Below are 16824 nucleotides of genomic sequence, written 5' to 3' on the forward strand. Positions count from 1 at the left end.
CACCGGTGGTTATGAAGAAATCGTTTCATGTGGGAAATGAGTCATGACTCACTGATTTCATGAGGATTGAGGTTATCTAGTTCATCATTCAAGCTCCCTCTGGTGTCGCCAATACCAAGTACTATTCTACATAATTTTAGTACAAAAAACTCACTTTGTTTTTACCAGAAAACAATGTTTGTGGAGACTACACATACTACAAAGTCTACGATTTCTCACGTGCATTGAAATAAAACTAGAAAGGAACAAACCAGCTATCCCCCTGATAGATAAGGGCAGTGATTCGGCCACAGTTATTGAGTAAAGTTGGGCTGAATCATTGAATGCAAACATGTCATATTAGTAAGGTGCTAGCATAAAAGTTGTTTGCAAATTGGTTGTTACACCAACAAGGTTAGGGCTGCAACTAACGATTATTTTCATTCAATCAATCTGTCGATTTCTTTCTCGATTCATAAATTAGTTGTTTGGTCTAGAAAATGTCAGAAAATGTCAATGAAATTTGGGCTAAAGCTTTTTTTTTAAATCATAATGCTACAACTACAAAGCGTTGTGTTGTTTTGGATCATCAGAGTAGTACATCCTGAACATTTAACTCAATATATATTATTGGTTAACGAAGGGAAGTGGAACTAACGGGTGATTTTCTTTCTCAAACTGTCGTAAACCCACCACAGACTGAATCCAAGTCTCCATGGGGCTAAAAATAGCAGACTTAGCTTAGACTATGGGTCAAAACATCTTCATGTGACCTTCTTTCTGGGTGGCTGAATCTCAGCAGGTAGTCTAATAAATACCCCAACTCCTCTGGGAGGTGAAACATTAACAGATGAAACAAACAAACAGGAAGAGCTGACAGTGGGTAAACACAAGACGCAGACTCTTTCTTAAGCTATATGACTGGAAGGATGATGAGGTGACATGGCAAGTTTGCAATGGTCTCTCTGTGGACTGACGCACAGCAGCACCACAGTGATTAACTTGTTGGTTGCTGAGGTGAGAGGTGTGTACAACTCTAGGGAAAGCGCTTTACATGTGAAGAGAAGAGTGTTGCTTCATCTACCTTGCCTATCAACACAGCTCTAACAAAAGGCTGACTCCATTTTGAGTATTTTCCCTACCCACATACCCCGCCCCCAATGCACACAAACACAGCACACAGACACACAGCACAGTAGACATACTCAAAGATAGAGTGACCGATGCATGACCAATGTGCATTCAACAAAAAATGCATTACCTATTGTGCATGTGCACAAATACCCTGTTGTTGAATTGATAGAACACTGAGGATATGTTAATCTGAGGGACAGATATAAAGAAAAAGACCTGTCTTTGGATGGAAAAGTGAGCTATTGTGGGATGTCATGATTTGACGAGGACCCTCAGGAGAAGTAACTAGCACAAAGACAGTCGAGCTTGCTTTTATATCCATTTCCTGTATTTAGGCGAGGGGGCTGGGCTGATGGGATGAAACATTCAGTTAATGGACAGGATGGAGTTGAATGAGATTACCTTGAGTCAGTGCCCCAGTGCATGGCGTAGATTTTAGCCAGATGACCCCTCAGTGTCCGTCTAGTGCGCATCTGAATTCGGCCAACAGGGTCGATGTTAGCTGTGATCTAAACGACAGTAAGAAAAAGAGTCACTTCAAGTAGTGTGGTATAGTGATGTGGCATTTTCTATTTGTAAAGATTTAAAGGCATGATTTAAGATATGATTAAAAACATAAAAAGAATGTAGTCTTCAAATCATGCACTCCGTATAAACACCACCCACAGCCAAACATCGAAGCCAATTTTAGTATAATTTATGTTACCATAGTTACGTAATAAACAGTAAGTGAAGATCATGGTATGAACACATTTCTTACCTGAGACAGGGTAGCATCCGCACACGCTTTCCTGGCATCCTGTAACACAACACACCAGTCAAATCTGTTTTAGCCAACAAACTCTTCACAAGTAAATTATCATCAGTGAATCAATCGGTTTTGTGTCACAAATAGGGCTGCACGATTTTGAAAAAACATCTAATTGCGATTATTTTGACTGACATTGCAATTACGATATGTTTTGTGATATTAGAGGGAATGATAATATTTACATCATTATTCTTATTTTCATTAAAAAACATTAAAATTAATATGGTGTGATTTTTGCGGGGATCTGTACCAAACAAAGATGTTTTCTTAAGTCTGTAGAATATGATGTGTAGGCCAGGACATCTCTGCAGCATAAAAATATTTATCTTAAAGGGCATTTTGACACACATTTTGCCTGCGATTTGAAACTTGCAGTAGGCCGTACCGTATTGCGAATTCGATAACATTTTGATTAATTGTGCAGTCTAGTCGCAAACCTGAATACAAACCAATAAAACAAACTGTGTTTATAGCACAAAGTACACTGAAAATATAGTTTCCCACTTCAGTCTTCGGTGGCTGGTGTACAGCATTGTAGGCAATGATTTCCGTGAATTTGACCATTTGAGCCAATATATATTAACATACTGTCAGGCAGACTTGAGGACAGTGAAGGACTTACTCTGATCTGGTTCTTGAGCTGCTCAGCCTCCTGGCGTAGCTGATCCAGTTCACTCATTTTCCTCTGCTAATGGTGTGCTTCGCTCCGCCGCCTAGACTCTTGCTGATCTGGAGGATACAAGAAATGACAGTCTCAACATGGATACCACATACTGCTTGTCTCATGTTGGTGGTAATACACAAAATGTACAGTAAAGTAACGCGTATTGTTGAGTTTTTTTACTCTGAATGCTAATGCACCAAATTACATGCAAGACCTTGACCAAAGTGCAAAGACATTATGAGCTTCGGCTTCTGTGATGAATTCATGGACATGGTCACTTCAACAAAATTATCTCTTAAATCCAAATTGTGAGGCCTAGACAAAGTCGTAGGGAATCACAACAGCCCAACACTTTCTCGACAAGACTTGTCCTTACCAGCTTGAAACTGTTACCTAGCAACAAGCACTCAGCAGCTACTTTCGGCTTAATATAACAATTTTGAGGATGATGTTGAATTTGTTCTCTCTCCCCTCACAAACAATAGCAAACCCTTGGGCATAGATTTGGCCACACTGAGCAGCTGATAACCATTCCTCAACTGCCAAGGCAAAAAATAAATAAATAAAAAATATGTTTTAAAAAATCCACTCTGCCACAAGGGAGCAGAACGTACCCCTTACTGACAAAAGAAGCAAGGATTAAAAGTCCAGATATCAAGAAAGCAGAGAGGCAGACCGAGAGACCAGCTTGGGTTTCGTTGCACTACTGGAACCCCAAGGTGCTTGGATGATGGGCAGGGTTGGACGAAGCTGTCAATGCTCTGGCCTCTGGACTCTAAACTCTCCTCCAATGTCATCCCTGTAATCCCGGGACACAGTTGATTCAGCTCCTCCAGCCAAATCCGGTTAAGACAAAACCTGCTGATGATCCTAAAAGCAGTGGCTATCCCGCTGACCCCAATCCTCTGGTTGACGCCCTTAGCACAGACACTTTCACTCTCCACGGAGAGAAGACAAATTCTACTAAAAAGAAAAATACTATTGCAACAATTATGACCTGTGGTTTACAGGCTGCTGGAAGACAGTGTAAGTGGTACAATCATTACTACTAGAAGTGCCTAAGTCACAGCAAGTCAGCAGACAAAACTTTCCAAAACAGCGGTCCATTGAAAACGGTTAACTCCAGGCCGATTTATAATTTCAGCGGCCGCATCCAGTGAAGAAAATGAAGGAATTTTCTTCCTTTGATGCTCTCTCCTCACTGATTTCAGGGACCAATTTTACCTTCACAATTTCATAAAATAAAATTTCCTCATAAGTAACATCACTGCCCATCTGTCGAACACAAGCTAACTACAGTACCATTTCTTCTGCAAACACACCTTACCTCCCTGTTTCGATATAGGTCCTTTGTCCTGGGAGTGTTGAGACCTTCTGAATGAACACCTTATCCTTCAAGCCTCTGACGTCCCAGTAGCTACCTGTCACCTGATTGGCCAGCGCTGCTAAATGGGTCTGCATCTAAGCAAGCAAGGCGCCTTAACCCCTAATCTTGGTGATAAAAACATCTCATTGTAATATCACAAGCTAATTATTGTCTTCTCTGTAATAGCCCTCTGTTTAAGAGGTAACCTACAAGTGGCCTTTTCAACAAGAGCCATCAGCTGGTGAACAGATTTTGGAACATGCTGAACCAAACTGTAACACCTGAACATTTGCAAAAGGTGTAGAGTGCTAAAGGCATGAGTCCTAAACCTGGAAATGATTTAGCATTTTAGCACTTCAAGTCAATGTTTTTTTTTAATGTGTTTTTAGTTAGATGCCTGAAATAAGGTCTGTAATTAACACATGCTTAAGAGATTTTAACGTTTTGTTCTATGATATAAAATGTCAGTAAATACCCAACTTGGAATTTTGAAGCTTTTATATGTCTTAAAAAAAGCGGTTGCTAACAAGTGGCTAAATGAGACTACAAAACATCTCGCCAACTCGTCCGCCTTTGCAACCATGTTATGTATACACACGCTCATGCGACCGTGGTATAGTTTGTTTATAGCCTAACGTTAGCTTTTTACTTCTGCCGATTGCATTCACGCTTCAAAATTCATAAAAGTGGTGTTCATTTGTGAAGATTATCTTGCTGAACAAAACATGCAAGTATCATAAACCTTTTTTTGCCACAGAGCTTATTTTCTGCAATAATACAAAACCCAATAGAAAAATCTCATTGGCTTTTTGTCGAGGGAACCCAGGGCGATTTTAACTTCCGGGTTGGCCTATAAAAACACGTCATCCCTGTGGATATGTTCCACCGGTTGATGAAGTCCAGGTTATGGTGATTCATACGCACTGCAGTGTATGAATAACTCAACGACCACACTTCTACTGCTGACAATTCTTCCTTAACATCAAATCATTACATACCGTACAGCTAAAATAACCTTGACCCTAAAGCCTTATATTGCAACCGAACAGGTTTGTTCAATTTTCTGTATTTTTGTCTGCTTCCATGTTTTGGTCTTTTTTAAATTTTTTAAATAAAATACCACTGTGAGGCATGCTGCTGCCATGGTGGTGGTGGTGAGTGTTTTTTGTCAGATATTGCACCTGAAATTCAGGTAATGCAGTTGATTTTTGTTTTGTTTTAGGACACCTAAGTAACTTCATCTCGTCAGTCCTAAAGTGTTCATTGTAAGCACTCTGTTTTCCTTCTGATACGTTCGTCCAGCTCTGCAGAGGAACCATGCTAATGCTCCCATAAACGTACTTGCTCCTGAAGTAGTGTTTTCCCATGGCCCAGGAACTATGGGAGTGGAGTCTACAGTGATAGACATTGCTGACTGGTCACACAAGCCTTGTGGTTGCTACAACATGTGAACAGCATCCATTCTGTCTGGGAGCAAGGACTGGTTGTCCTGACTTTAAATGAGAAGGCCGCAGAGGACACATCGGTATACCCTTTGCAGTCCTTTGTGGGGTAGTAATTTGTTTAGAGCTGCAACTTGATGAACAGAAAAATAATAGCCACCCATTTTAATATAAGAACTTTTTCATGCAAAAATGGCAGAAAATGCTATTTTCAGCCATGGCTGAAGGCTGGGTTCAGTTTTAATTCAAGGGTCTATAAATCCATATTGGGTCCTTTTAAAACATAGCCTCCCAACTTTAGTACACCAAAAATAATCCAACATATTACGTTAAATAAAGTCAGATATTTGGTTGCAAAAACTCTAGTCTACAATCCTATTTACACAAGTAAAGACTTGATGTCTTTGCTGGTAATGCCCTGCCAGGCCTACACTGCAGCCATCTTCACTTCTTTCTTGTTTAAGGATCTTTTTGTCTTCACTTTTGGTTTAAACAACATGCTCAGTTGGGCTGAGGTCAGGTGATCGATGAAGCCCGTCAAGAACTTTGTTTGGTCCTTAAAAAAACTGTAAAAACTGGGTCAATTTCAGATTGCTTTGTATGACTGAATTACAAATATTTATGATTTACTCATTGGCCTCTGTGTTCAAAATAACCTGGTCTCTAAAATGCAAAAAAATCCAATATGAGGTTTATGTCAAATTGATGTAGTAGAATTTCTACTGACGAAAACCTAAAATAAGACAGTCGTCTTTACTGGCAATTAGTACTAGTAATAGAGGTGTGATTCAGAGGACTCTTTTCCCCTTGTGCTGGTGGTGGGAGTGTTGAAACCACTGGCAGCCCAACACTGTCTTCTCTTTCTGCCAGCTATTTTTAGAGAGGTGGTGGGGGAGGAGGAGGAGAAAGAGGAGGAGGAGAGCAGACTTCACATTTTCCAGCCACTCCTATCAGCTCCGACATCTCGAGCACAACACAGTGACAAGGAGAGAGGAAGTGTAATTTGACTCCACACTCACACACTACATTGGTATTTCTCCTTCCCATACGGCAATGATCATGCATGCACCATTCATTTTCACACCATACAGACGTTTTAATGGGCTAGATGAGCTTCTTAATCAGAGAACATTTCTGCAGAGGTTTCTTTATACAGGACGTAGGATGAAGAAAAAAATGCAAGTTGACTTCTTCTCTATACAATTTAATTTCAAAAGGAGGGTTTGATAAATAAAAACTGCATTTGTGGATTTCAGAAATCCAATTTTAAGATGGTTTAACCCTTTTAAATAATAACTTAAATAATCTATGTAAATGTAATAGGACTGACCGATTATGAAGAAATATCTAATTGCGATTATTTTGACTGATATTGCAATTGCGATATGATTTGCGATATCAGAGGGAATGATTTTTTATTTAATTATTTTTACATCGTTATTCTCATTTTCATTGAAAACCCTATTAAAATGTCTGAATAATATGATGTGTAGGCCAGTACATCTCTGCAGCACCATAATATTTAATTTAATATGGTATTTTGCCACACATTTCACCTTTAACAAATATTGCGATTTCCTCCTCATCCTGCGATTTGAAAATGCAGTAGGCCATATTGCGATTTCGATAAAATCTGGATTAATTGTGAAGCCCTAATTTCGCAAAGACTTATTTATTGCAGGCTTATTGTGCTGGATTGCATTATGTTGTGCAGCCTTGAACAATGTGTGCAGTGCTTTGTACTGAATATACTCATTTGTACAGAATATTTGGCTTTAAAATTTTATTTTGACACACGTTTCCCCTTTAACAAATATTGCGCCTTGCGATTTCATCAAAATTCCCCATTATTTTGCAGCACTAAAATGTAATTTACAAAAGATGGGGGGAAAAACGGTTTCTTTACCGTTGGACAATTTTTTCCATAGTTCTGAAACAATAAATGTGCAGTGTTACGGAAAAGACTTATTAGACAATAAGTCTAATCGCATCACCCAACACATACTGTGCTGCTAACTTTATTTGCGCAAATAATCAAAAGTGGACCTCTTGTAACTAAGGCCGAGGACACTTTTAATCTCCAATATTTTAATAATATTTTAAAAAATAGAGGACAATTAAATGAAAAACTAAATGATAGCTAAATAAACACAGTAGGGCAGCATGTGTGAAGCGATATATATATATATATATATATCACAGGATGGTCTGGTGGGGGGTTTGCCAGTAGATTTTTGGGGTAGGCGAAAGGCTCCACCCTGATGACATAAGAAGTCGGGTAGGCAGTGAGATGTTCTGGTGCACAAGAGGATAGAGGCAATAGAGGCAAGCTGGAGGGCAGAGCCAGATTAAACTAATGAGAGTGAACAAGCAGAGGACAATTGGGAGGGGAGCTGCTAATTAACCCCTTGGTGAAGGGGAGCAAGGCTCGGTAAGCTTCCCAGCATTAGAGACTGAGCAGAGGAGGCCTACACTGACTTTGTCCTGGGTTTCTTGGCCTTCCCAAAATATAGCTTTTCTCATCTGGTTTTCAGCCAAATACAAATGAATATATATATACAGTACAAAATACTGTACATACTGTACGGGGAGTCAGCACAGAAAAAGCTACACAACATAATGCAATCCAGTACAATAAGAATGCAATAAATAAGTCTTTGTGAAACGTATAAACAAAATATCAAATGCCCCACTACGGATCATTTATGTGATTGACAAGCACAGCAAACAAAATCAAATGATAATTGTCAGCGATGGGGTTTTCATTAGCACATTTCCCCTGGGAGTACAATGTTTTTCCACTCCTAAGTTGCTGCACTGTATTTTTAGGTCAGACCCACACTCAGATTTTGTCATACCATATATACTGAAATACTAGACCTGACTACTGTGTGTCTCCTTTGTAGTCCAGAATGAACAGGCTAAATCTGACAATACATCTTAAGGGTTCTATGATGCGGAAAACACGGATGGAATTGCAAAATATCATAATAAATATATATTTTAAAAAATTACCAAAATGCGGAAGCCATTTATAACAATCTGGGTTTCCCCTACCATTATAAATGCTTTTTCACAGTGCATAAGCCGAATAAACATAAAAAAAACTATGTCGCTATGTTTTGGTGTCATTTACGGGCACGCTGCTTCTGTCCTCTGCTCTCTGTGTTGGTGTTTCACCGAGGGCGGGGCTCAGCTCCTCCTCCACACAGACACACAGTCATGTCGAAGAGGCCCACTGAGACGGCCAAGTCATCCAAAAAACTGAGGAATTCAACACTAACAGCTAAATTTAGAGCACTTTATTTTACAAAAGCATGGAATGTTTTATTTTATAACTATTGAAGCACTTTCTTTGATAACAAATAGTGCAATGTTGTGCTACATGAAATGCATTGATATTCATTCAATTTTGAATATTATCTTATTGAATTTTTATTCATCCACCGCATGATTAGACACCCTGTCTGAGGACAAAATGTTCTCTGATAGTAAAACACAGAATTCAGAGAAATTTAAATGCAAAACACAGAATTTTTTGGGGGGGAAGCGGAATCTGGAAAAAATTAAAATGATTTAATCTTTTCCTCTAATTAGGCCTTCTGCAGGTCCAAAATTTGTCTTCAATGGATTTGGCCTAAAGCCTGATTTTTATCATGAGATGAATATAACCACATTGGAGCATGTGTCCAGCACTTAAAGCAAATGGGAAAAACTACCAAACACTAGTAGTACGCACATGTAAAACTTCCATGATATTCATCACATGTCTTAAGTATGATATTTTCCCAAAACTGCCAAAACTGGAACAATCTTCTTCACTTCTTTAGGTTACCCCAGTAAATGAACAGAGAAGAACAGAAAACACCAGCGCTTCCCCTGTGTCATTGCTATCTGAGTGACAGAATCATTGCTGGCAAAGGATTGTGATTTGGGCCGATACAGGCATGTTTTTAAAAAGGATTGGTACTTGCTATACTTGTCTAGAACCCGTATCTTTCAACCAAAACAAACCGCAGCCAGCAGCAGCTAACCTAGACTAGAAAGTAGAAAACAGCGGAGGGTCCACATGGATACGACCTGCACCCTCACATTTTAAATCCAACGTGGTAAACACTACACATACAGAAAAGTATGGAAACACTTTGGGTTTCACACAGTGCCAGGAAAAACAGAGCTAGACATCATGGCTAAAGCTGCATGCTAACTCTGTCATGGACAGGAAACGTTATCGTACTGCGGTAACGTCAAGCCAGCCGTCACTCTCATCTCTGTGGTAAAATCAGCCAACACTACAGCTGTAGAGCACCCATATACTGTATATTGAATATTTGACTTCAGGGCATCTCTTACTACATATGTGCTGAAAATCAAACATTTTAATGTATTAATTTAGATATTTTCCAAAGTAAAAGTCCCTAGAAGTTCAACTTTTACCATGGTCTAGTGTTAAAAAAGTTAACAACAATCGCAATAAATGATAATATTGAATCGCAATACATATCGAATCGGCACCCAAGTATCGTGATAGTATCAAATTGGAGTATTGTTGCTGCCCTAGTAAGGATTGCAGGGAAGTGTCTAAGACAAAAAAAAAGATTGGAATATCCCTATTGTATATGGACAGGGGACATTTTACAAGTTTGAGCGGTGTTGTTGCATGTAAAGGGAAAACGTATAGGACTATGCAATCAACTATTGCAATATTGTCAGTCTCAACCACCATGATTATTATTTTTCTTCACATATTTCCCAGCTGTGAGACAGACACACAGCTATATATTGAGCTTAAGCACACAGTAGTGTTTGAAAGGTGGGGTAGAGATGGTAGGCTTAATAATTTACACCCTCCTGCTTGGATACCAGATGCCCCACCCCTTGCCTTCATGACGGCTGCATCCCGTCTCCCCGGTCTGATTGTTCCTGCTAACTCGCTTCTCTGTCAGATCTTACATTCTAGTGTCATTACGGTTGTGGTTGGTTTGCTGCTACTAGAAACATACATGTAAGTACAGCACGATATGGATGGTACCGTTTTGTTGTGCCTCGCTACTGATTATCTGCAACAGCATGCTGCCTCCACCTTACTACGAGCGCATAGACTCTCTAAGCAGGCGTTTCCTTTTTAAGGGTGTTTCCTTAGCTGTGCTCGTCTCTCTCTCTCTTCCCTTTGTCAAAACATTCGGCGGATGTGGCGACAGCACACACACTTTACAAATACACTTGCTCTGTGGTTTCTGCTACTTCCATTGCACTTGCCAGTGTCCATCCAGGCTTTGAACCAGGCTATGCAATCAGCTGCATTACAATAACAGGTTACACAGGACATCCTGACAGGCGGGCTTATGCCAACAGACAAATGTAGGGATAAAATCAGAGAGGAGGGTGGAGGATCAGCAGGAGGCGCTGTGTGAGGTGCTGCAACACCAGAGGATAGTCTGGCAGTTCACACAAAATGAGGTCAGTCTGACTTAAATTAGGCCTAGTCCATGCTGGTAAACAAATAATCAACACTGACTGAATGCAAGAAGCTTTTCAATGTATAGTATTCAAAGTGAGAAGAGACTTTTGAATTTGTGCACGAGCAGAAAAATATACTTTGTACTTGAAAGATGTAATTTAGTGGTGGTGCCTCAACCCCTCCCTGGCACAATAAACATTAGAGCTACAACAATTAATCGAGTAGCCAACTATTTTGATAATCGATTAATCAGTTTGAGTTTCCAGTTTCTTAATTGAGAATATTTTCTGGTTTCTTTACTCGTCCATGACAGTAAACTGAACATGTTTGAGTTGTGACAAAACAAGACATTTGAGGACGTCATCTTTGGGAAACACTGATCAACATTTTCTGACATTTAATAGACCAAACAACTGAATGACTAATTGATATATAATTACTAATTACTCATTATAAAATAAATTACTAATTGATATAATTGAATAATCGTTAGTTTCAGGCCTAATAAACATAAATGTTAGTTTAAACATTCATCATATCTGCATTGGAATTTGGGTTTCTGGTCAACTAAAGGGACATTTTTAGTCCAACCAAGTTCATACTAGGGAGGAGGCCATGTTTTTTTTTTTTTTGCGGGGGGGGGGGCGACTTTTATTGAATGTATGTTTTATCCGTGTTGTTGATGCGTGTTATAATGATCATCTGTCATTTTCTGTGGGTAGTCTCAGCTTGCTAGCCTGTGGGCTCTTCAACCTGAAGTCATGAGTCATTACTATAACAGCCTTTGTTTATACTGTAATGTTAGCTGGGGGTTTTATAATTAGACCCATGGCTTCCGCTTTAAACCCTTACACTTTAAAGTATCTGGTGACAGGTAGTTGGGTATCTGATAGGGGTGTAAGAAAATATTAATTAAAAATTGAATATCGCAATATCAGATATTTATATAATATTATATATTTTGTGATACTGTATTGATTATAGAAAACACCATACATTTTTAATTAATAGTTTACATAAAAGATTAACTCAGTCAATACTTCATTTCATTTGCAAAGAGATGTCCTCTCAGCGTATGTGCCCTCTCAAAGTAGTGTTATGATGTTGGATTTTACAGGGACTGATCAATGCAAATGCAGATCCCACTGTTCTGATTGCATAAAACAAGTAAACTTTTTTTACTCAGATTGTATGCATATGGTGGTGTGTTCTTTATAGTGTGACAGTTTTCTTAAAATTAGATTTTAAAAAATCTCAATATATTTCCTTGCTTACAGTGTGGCAATATATTGAATCGTAACCCCTTTATCATGATACGCATCATATCACCAGATTCTTGCCAATACACAGCCCTAGTATATAAGGTGTTTTTCCTCATCTGTGTTCACTGCACAGCCTGCAGCTAAGGAAAATAGTGTATTTATTTTACAATATTTTGGCACAGCATTAATTTGTGTCACTGGTGACCATATGTCACATTATAGGCAAATAGACTTAAGTGTTTGCAATACATTAACGCACACGTAACTTATTGACCATGATCAGCTCTGTATCGCCGTATATTTACCTGGTTTCATTTCAAGATAAACACTGTTGTAGTTATGATGTCTATGAAACAAATACAAATCTGAAAGTAATCTGAGCATCCATGATGCAAATATGCACATCAGAAACCTCAAAAGCAAACAAGGTTACTGGATCTCATTCTGACTTAAACAAGCCATGAAACGCTGTTTTAAATGTCAATATTTACCTAAATGGTCACACACATTGTACCTCGGTCGAAGCCAAAATGGTGAAACAGCACATGGCTCTAAAACCCCTATTCCTGACTTACACTGGGACTGCACTATCAGGTCTGGAATGGCTTTTAGAAAAGCACTCTGTCTGGAGAGAAGACACCTCATTTCTTCTTCTTCTCTCCATCCATCAATCCATCCAGTGGAAGAAAACTCTGCAATATTTAAAAGCATTCTCCCACTCCTGTGCTCTTTCACTTTGAGTTCAAATCTCATATTGTGCTCAGCACCTTTAGACTAACCAGTAGTGACAGTTTAACCACAGACTAGCTCTACCCACCAAACTGGCAACATTATGATCAGTCAAAGTAATGTCAAATATAATAGCTAGCCATTTACACCAATAAGCTGTAGGTGTAGGAATCACCAGATGCCCCACAATACGATATTATCCCAATATTTAAGTCAAGATTAGGGCTGGGCGATATCGAGAAAAACAAATATCACGATATATTTGACCATTACCTCAATATCGATATTGCGATGATGTTGTAGGGTTGACCATTGGTGCTTTTACAAAATGTTCACACAGATTAGATTTTTTATAAATAACCATCAGTAATGTGGATAAAGGCATAAAATAGAAGTTCAGAAAAATACATCACTTTACTGTAATGCAGCCTTGAAAACCAGGAAAAGACAACACTTATACCATATTACGATATCCAAAATCTAAGGGGATATCTAGTCTCATGTCATGATATTGATATAATACCGATATATTGCCCAGCCCTAGTCAGGATATGATCTTATTGCGATAAAATATATTGCGATATATACTGCGATTAACCTTTTTTCAATTGGAAATTATGCAGTTTGTCAACATCTGTTTTATCTAATAAGATACAGTTTTCACTCTGTTCATCTCAGAGTTTTCATTCACATACCGTGGGGTCAACGGTCAAGGGACCCCTTTTAAAATGGCCATGCCAGTTTTTTCCCACCAAAATTTAGCACAACTTTGGAGCATTATTTTGCATTTGGTACCAATTGATTTTTTAGGTTTTCTAGTTTCATGTGATACCATTATCTTCACTCTAGCTTTAAGACTGAGCCCGCTACAGCCTCTGAAAGACACAATAAAGGGCTGTTGGATTGTTGAGAGGTTAACAGTTTATATAATAAAAGATTAAACCATACATAAACCAGTCCAAACCATACTGCCACACCAATTTGCTTCACTAATTTACTGTAACCCTACATGGCTAAATGTGCACTGTGAATTTGGATGATGTAGAAAAGAAAAATACAACAATCAGTTCGTATTCGGTATTGGCAGTTACTCAATATGAAAGGACTCAGATCGCAAAACATTCCTGATAAAAAATATGACCTTATGTCAGTTTAGTTTCAAAGTTTAAAGATATCCAATTTTGACAGTTTTACTAGTGCAAAACCGGGGCGAAATGATACTGGAAGTGCATGCGTCTTTTTTTGTCTGGTTGGTGGGTGAGGGTCCGTCTAAGTGCTGTGGGGAAGTGATGCATGGTAAATGTAGCTGAAACACAACCAGGTCACAAAGAAGGCAGGAACAAGGGAGCTGATGATGCAGTACGAGAAGACAGAAGGGGATTGCTCCAGGATATTTCTTAAAAGCCCCATCCAATCTCACTCACTTTGTCATTCTCTCCAACACACACTTTCTATGGTGTTTTTCCACCAAACAGGAGGCAACTACAGCACCGTGGAGGAGGAGGTGAAACCTTACTCTCACTGTTTGGCTAGCATCAGTATGAATGAATATCTACTGAAATGTTTTAATGGTGTCAGAAAATGCAAGAGCTTCAATACCAATACAAAACCTAACTGTACAAGGCATGCCAACTCTGATGGATTACTGTTTTTTCCCAAATTATCTGAAGACCACAAACAGTGCAGCCTTAATAGTAATTCTTTGAAGTGATTTTTTTGGTATAACATTTTTGTGCACACTCTACTATCCAAAACCATTGCTTTAAATATGTTTTACCGCAATATTCTCAAAAATACAGCCACAAGGGTACGTCACAGCATTAATATGGTGGAAGGCTTGAAGCTGAAAACAAACACTCCCTTTCTGAAACACATTAGCAGAGGCAGTACAAAAAATATAGTGAGGTAACAAGAATACTTAAGTGGCTACACTCAGAACAACCACCAAGCCCAGCTTTGCCCCTAGTGGCTGTGGTTTATTTTAAATGTCTGTGCAACAGCATCACCATAAAGGCAATTTGACATGCTGCCCTGACGATGCATATTGTGACGATTAACACTGTGCCACGTACTGGCCACCCCTCCTAATGCTATACAGCAGGTAACGAGCTTAGTTTGACAAACTGTGGATTATTCCTTTAATCACTGTCTGAGGAGTAGGTATATTTCAAATCCTTATGGGTCTCAGGAAGAACGGCTGAACTGAAAATGAATAGCCTTGGGCCCCATAACCCATTTTGCTCCATTGAAAGTGGAGCAAAATCCTGGGGCTACAAATGAGTATGCATAGGCTGACACACTTCTGATCATGATGTTCCACTGAATTTGAGTGCACAATTCATTTGACGGAAAAATTAAACAGTAGAGATCAGCAATTTTCTAACTTAAAGAGGCTGCCTTCACCTTTTCCCCTGAATAGTTTTGGGGCGAATGTGGTACCTTCCATTCTGGTGTAAACTCTTGAGTGAAAGTGTACCAGAAAGATGGTTTCATTATTCAGCTATTTGTGGCATGTCAACATTTAGCCACTTAAATATCCATACAGGACAAACATAAGCCCAGAAGAATGACACATGCACTAACAAAACTAGCTGACACACATTTACTTTATATGCTTTCAATTTATGTGATATCATTTCAGTCCGTTGAAGCCTCATAGATCAGGAGGGGTGGAGGGCTGGCTTTAGAAAAAAATGCATTTTACAGGACACATTGGAGCTGTATGTGTGACACAAAAACCTTTCCACATCAGCGGACTTGGAGCCAGGGGCAATAAGTGTATGTTGAAACCCTTGCATTTCCTGCACAACAGTCACACTACCTAAAAGCTTAAGAAAAACAACGTTCTGTCAGTTACACAATGCACAGTTACCTTGCTTCTCTTACTGAAAGTATGCGCATCAATGCAATGTTATACCCTTTGTTTCCCTCTTTATGGAATGTGTAATGGGCTCAAGGTAGGTGAATTGGTGACGCTAACTGTAATTATGAGAATATGAATGGTTGTATATACGTGTTAGCCATGTGACAGACTGACGATCTGTCTTATGTGCACCCGTACTGCCCAATGTAAGCATATAGGATAGGCTCCAAGCCCATGCCCTGTACAGGTTAAGTGGGTACAGAAAATAGATGGATAGATGGATGAATTAAAGCTTTATGTATTTTTTTTATTTGGTCCGCCTTATTTTGTGCTCTGTGAAACCAAACCATACTAAATTGAAAACAAACCAAAAGCATCAATTTCACTGATTCAGACTAGCCAAACAGACTATGGCTTGTGAAAGCGCTTTAAGTGTTTCTATGGCCTGAAATGACTGGATTTCAAAATTGATGCCTTATATCTCATCATGTTATGTCCAAGTAGAATGTTAAGTACTGTTTACATCCACAACCCACAGCTCTGAAAAGACTGAGGTGCCAAAAGATTGATGATTAATTGCTTAAGGTACTGCCCATTACTTCCTGTTGCCTTCCTCATATCTTTAACTAAATTGCCAAAGAAGTGCTTTGCTGTATGTATACCACTGCTTTTTGAACCTTACCTAAAACTAGGGCAGGATATCGAACCTCTATTTAGAGGCAAACTGACCACGTTTTTTTAAACCCAATGCAGCTCCTGCCACATTGCTTGCCGATCCTGCCCATCAGCTCGAGACATCCTACTTTATTTATCGTTTGTTAAACTTGTTATATTCGGAAAAATATTGAGACACTTATTTTCAATCACAGCTGTTCCACTATGACTTGAAATAGGCTTGGGCCTTCCTGCAAACATTACTCAAGCTAGATGTGGACATTGGGTGAACTGTCCCTTTAACTGGGCTCAATTGTATGTGTGTGCTCCCTCAATGTGGCTGCCTGCTGTGGGTAATGTCTGATGATAGGGGACATAACATCAATGGGATTTAATTGATTGATTAGTGAAACATTCCATGATGCGGTGTGCTCTTACTAGACAGGGTGCTTTGTTGTT

The 16824-nt window shown here is 39.1% G+C and overlaps 1 protein-coding gene across 5 annotated transcripts in view; it reads right to left on the reverse strand.

Annotated features, from left to right (window-relative positions):
* LOC119489412 (guanine nucleotide-binding protein G(I)/G(S)/G(T) subunit beta-1) overlaps positions 1 to 16824 on the reverse strand; it is a 42549-nt gene that overhangs the window by 13956 nt on the left and 11769 nt on the right. Inside the window, exons 1-4 of one of the 5 annotated variants that reach the window (XM_037771763.1) lie at positions 3916 to 3961; positions 2547 to 2653; positions 1874 to 1912; positions 1516 to 1622 (exon numbers count right to left, since the gene is read on the reverse strand). In XM_037771763.1, coding sequence (XP_037627691.1) covers positions 1516 to 1622; positions 1874 to 1912; positions 2547 to 2603 — 203 coding nt within the window. In that variant the 5' untranslated portion in view covers positions 2604 to 2653; positions 3916 to 3961. Of the gene's footprint in view, positions 1 to 1515; positions 1623 to 1873; positions 1913 to 2546; positions 2654 to 2964; positions 3181 to 3202; positions 3344 to 3910; positions 3962 to 16824 lie in introns of those variants that run through there. The other 4 variants (XM_037771765.1, XM_037771764.1, XM_037771766.1 and 1 more) reach the window with 4 other exon arrangements.

The sequence above is a fragment of the Sebastes umbrosus genome, chromosome 6 (assembly GCF_015220745.1).
Source record: "Sebastes umbrosus isolate fSebUmb1 chromosome 6, fSebUmb1.pri, whole genome shotgun sequence".
In the NCBI taxonomy this organism is placed as follows: domain Eukaryota; kingdom Metazoa; phylum Chordata; class Actinopteri; order Perciformes; family Sebastidae; genus Sebastes; species Sebastes umbrosus.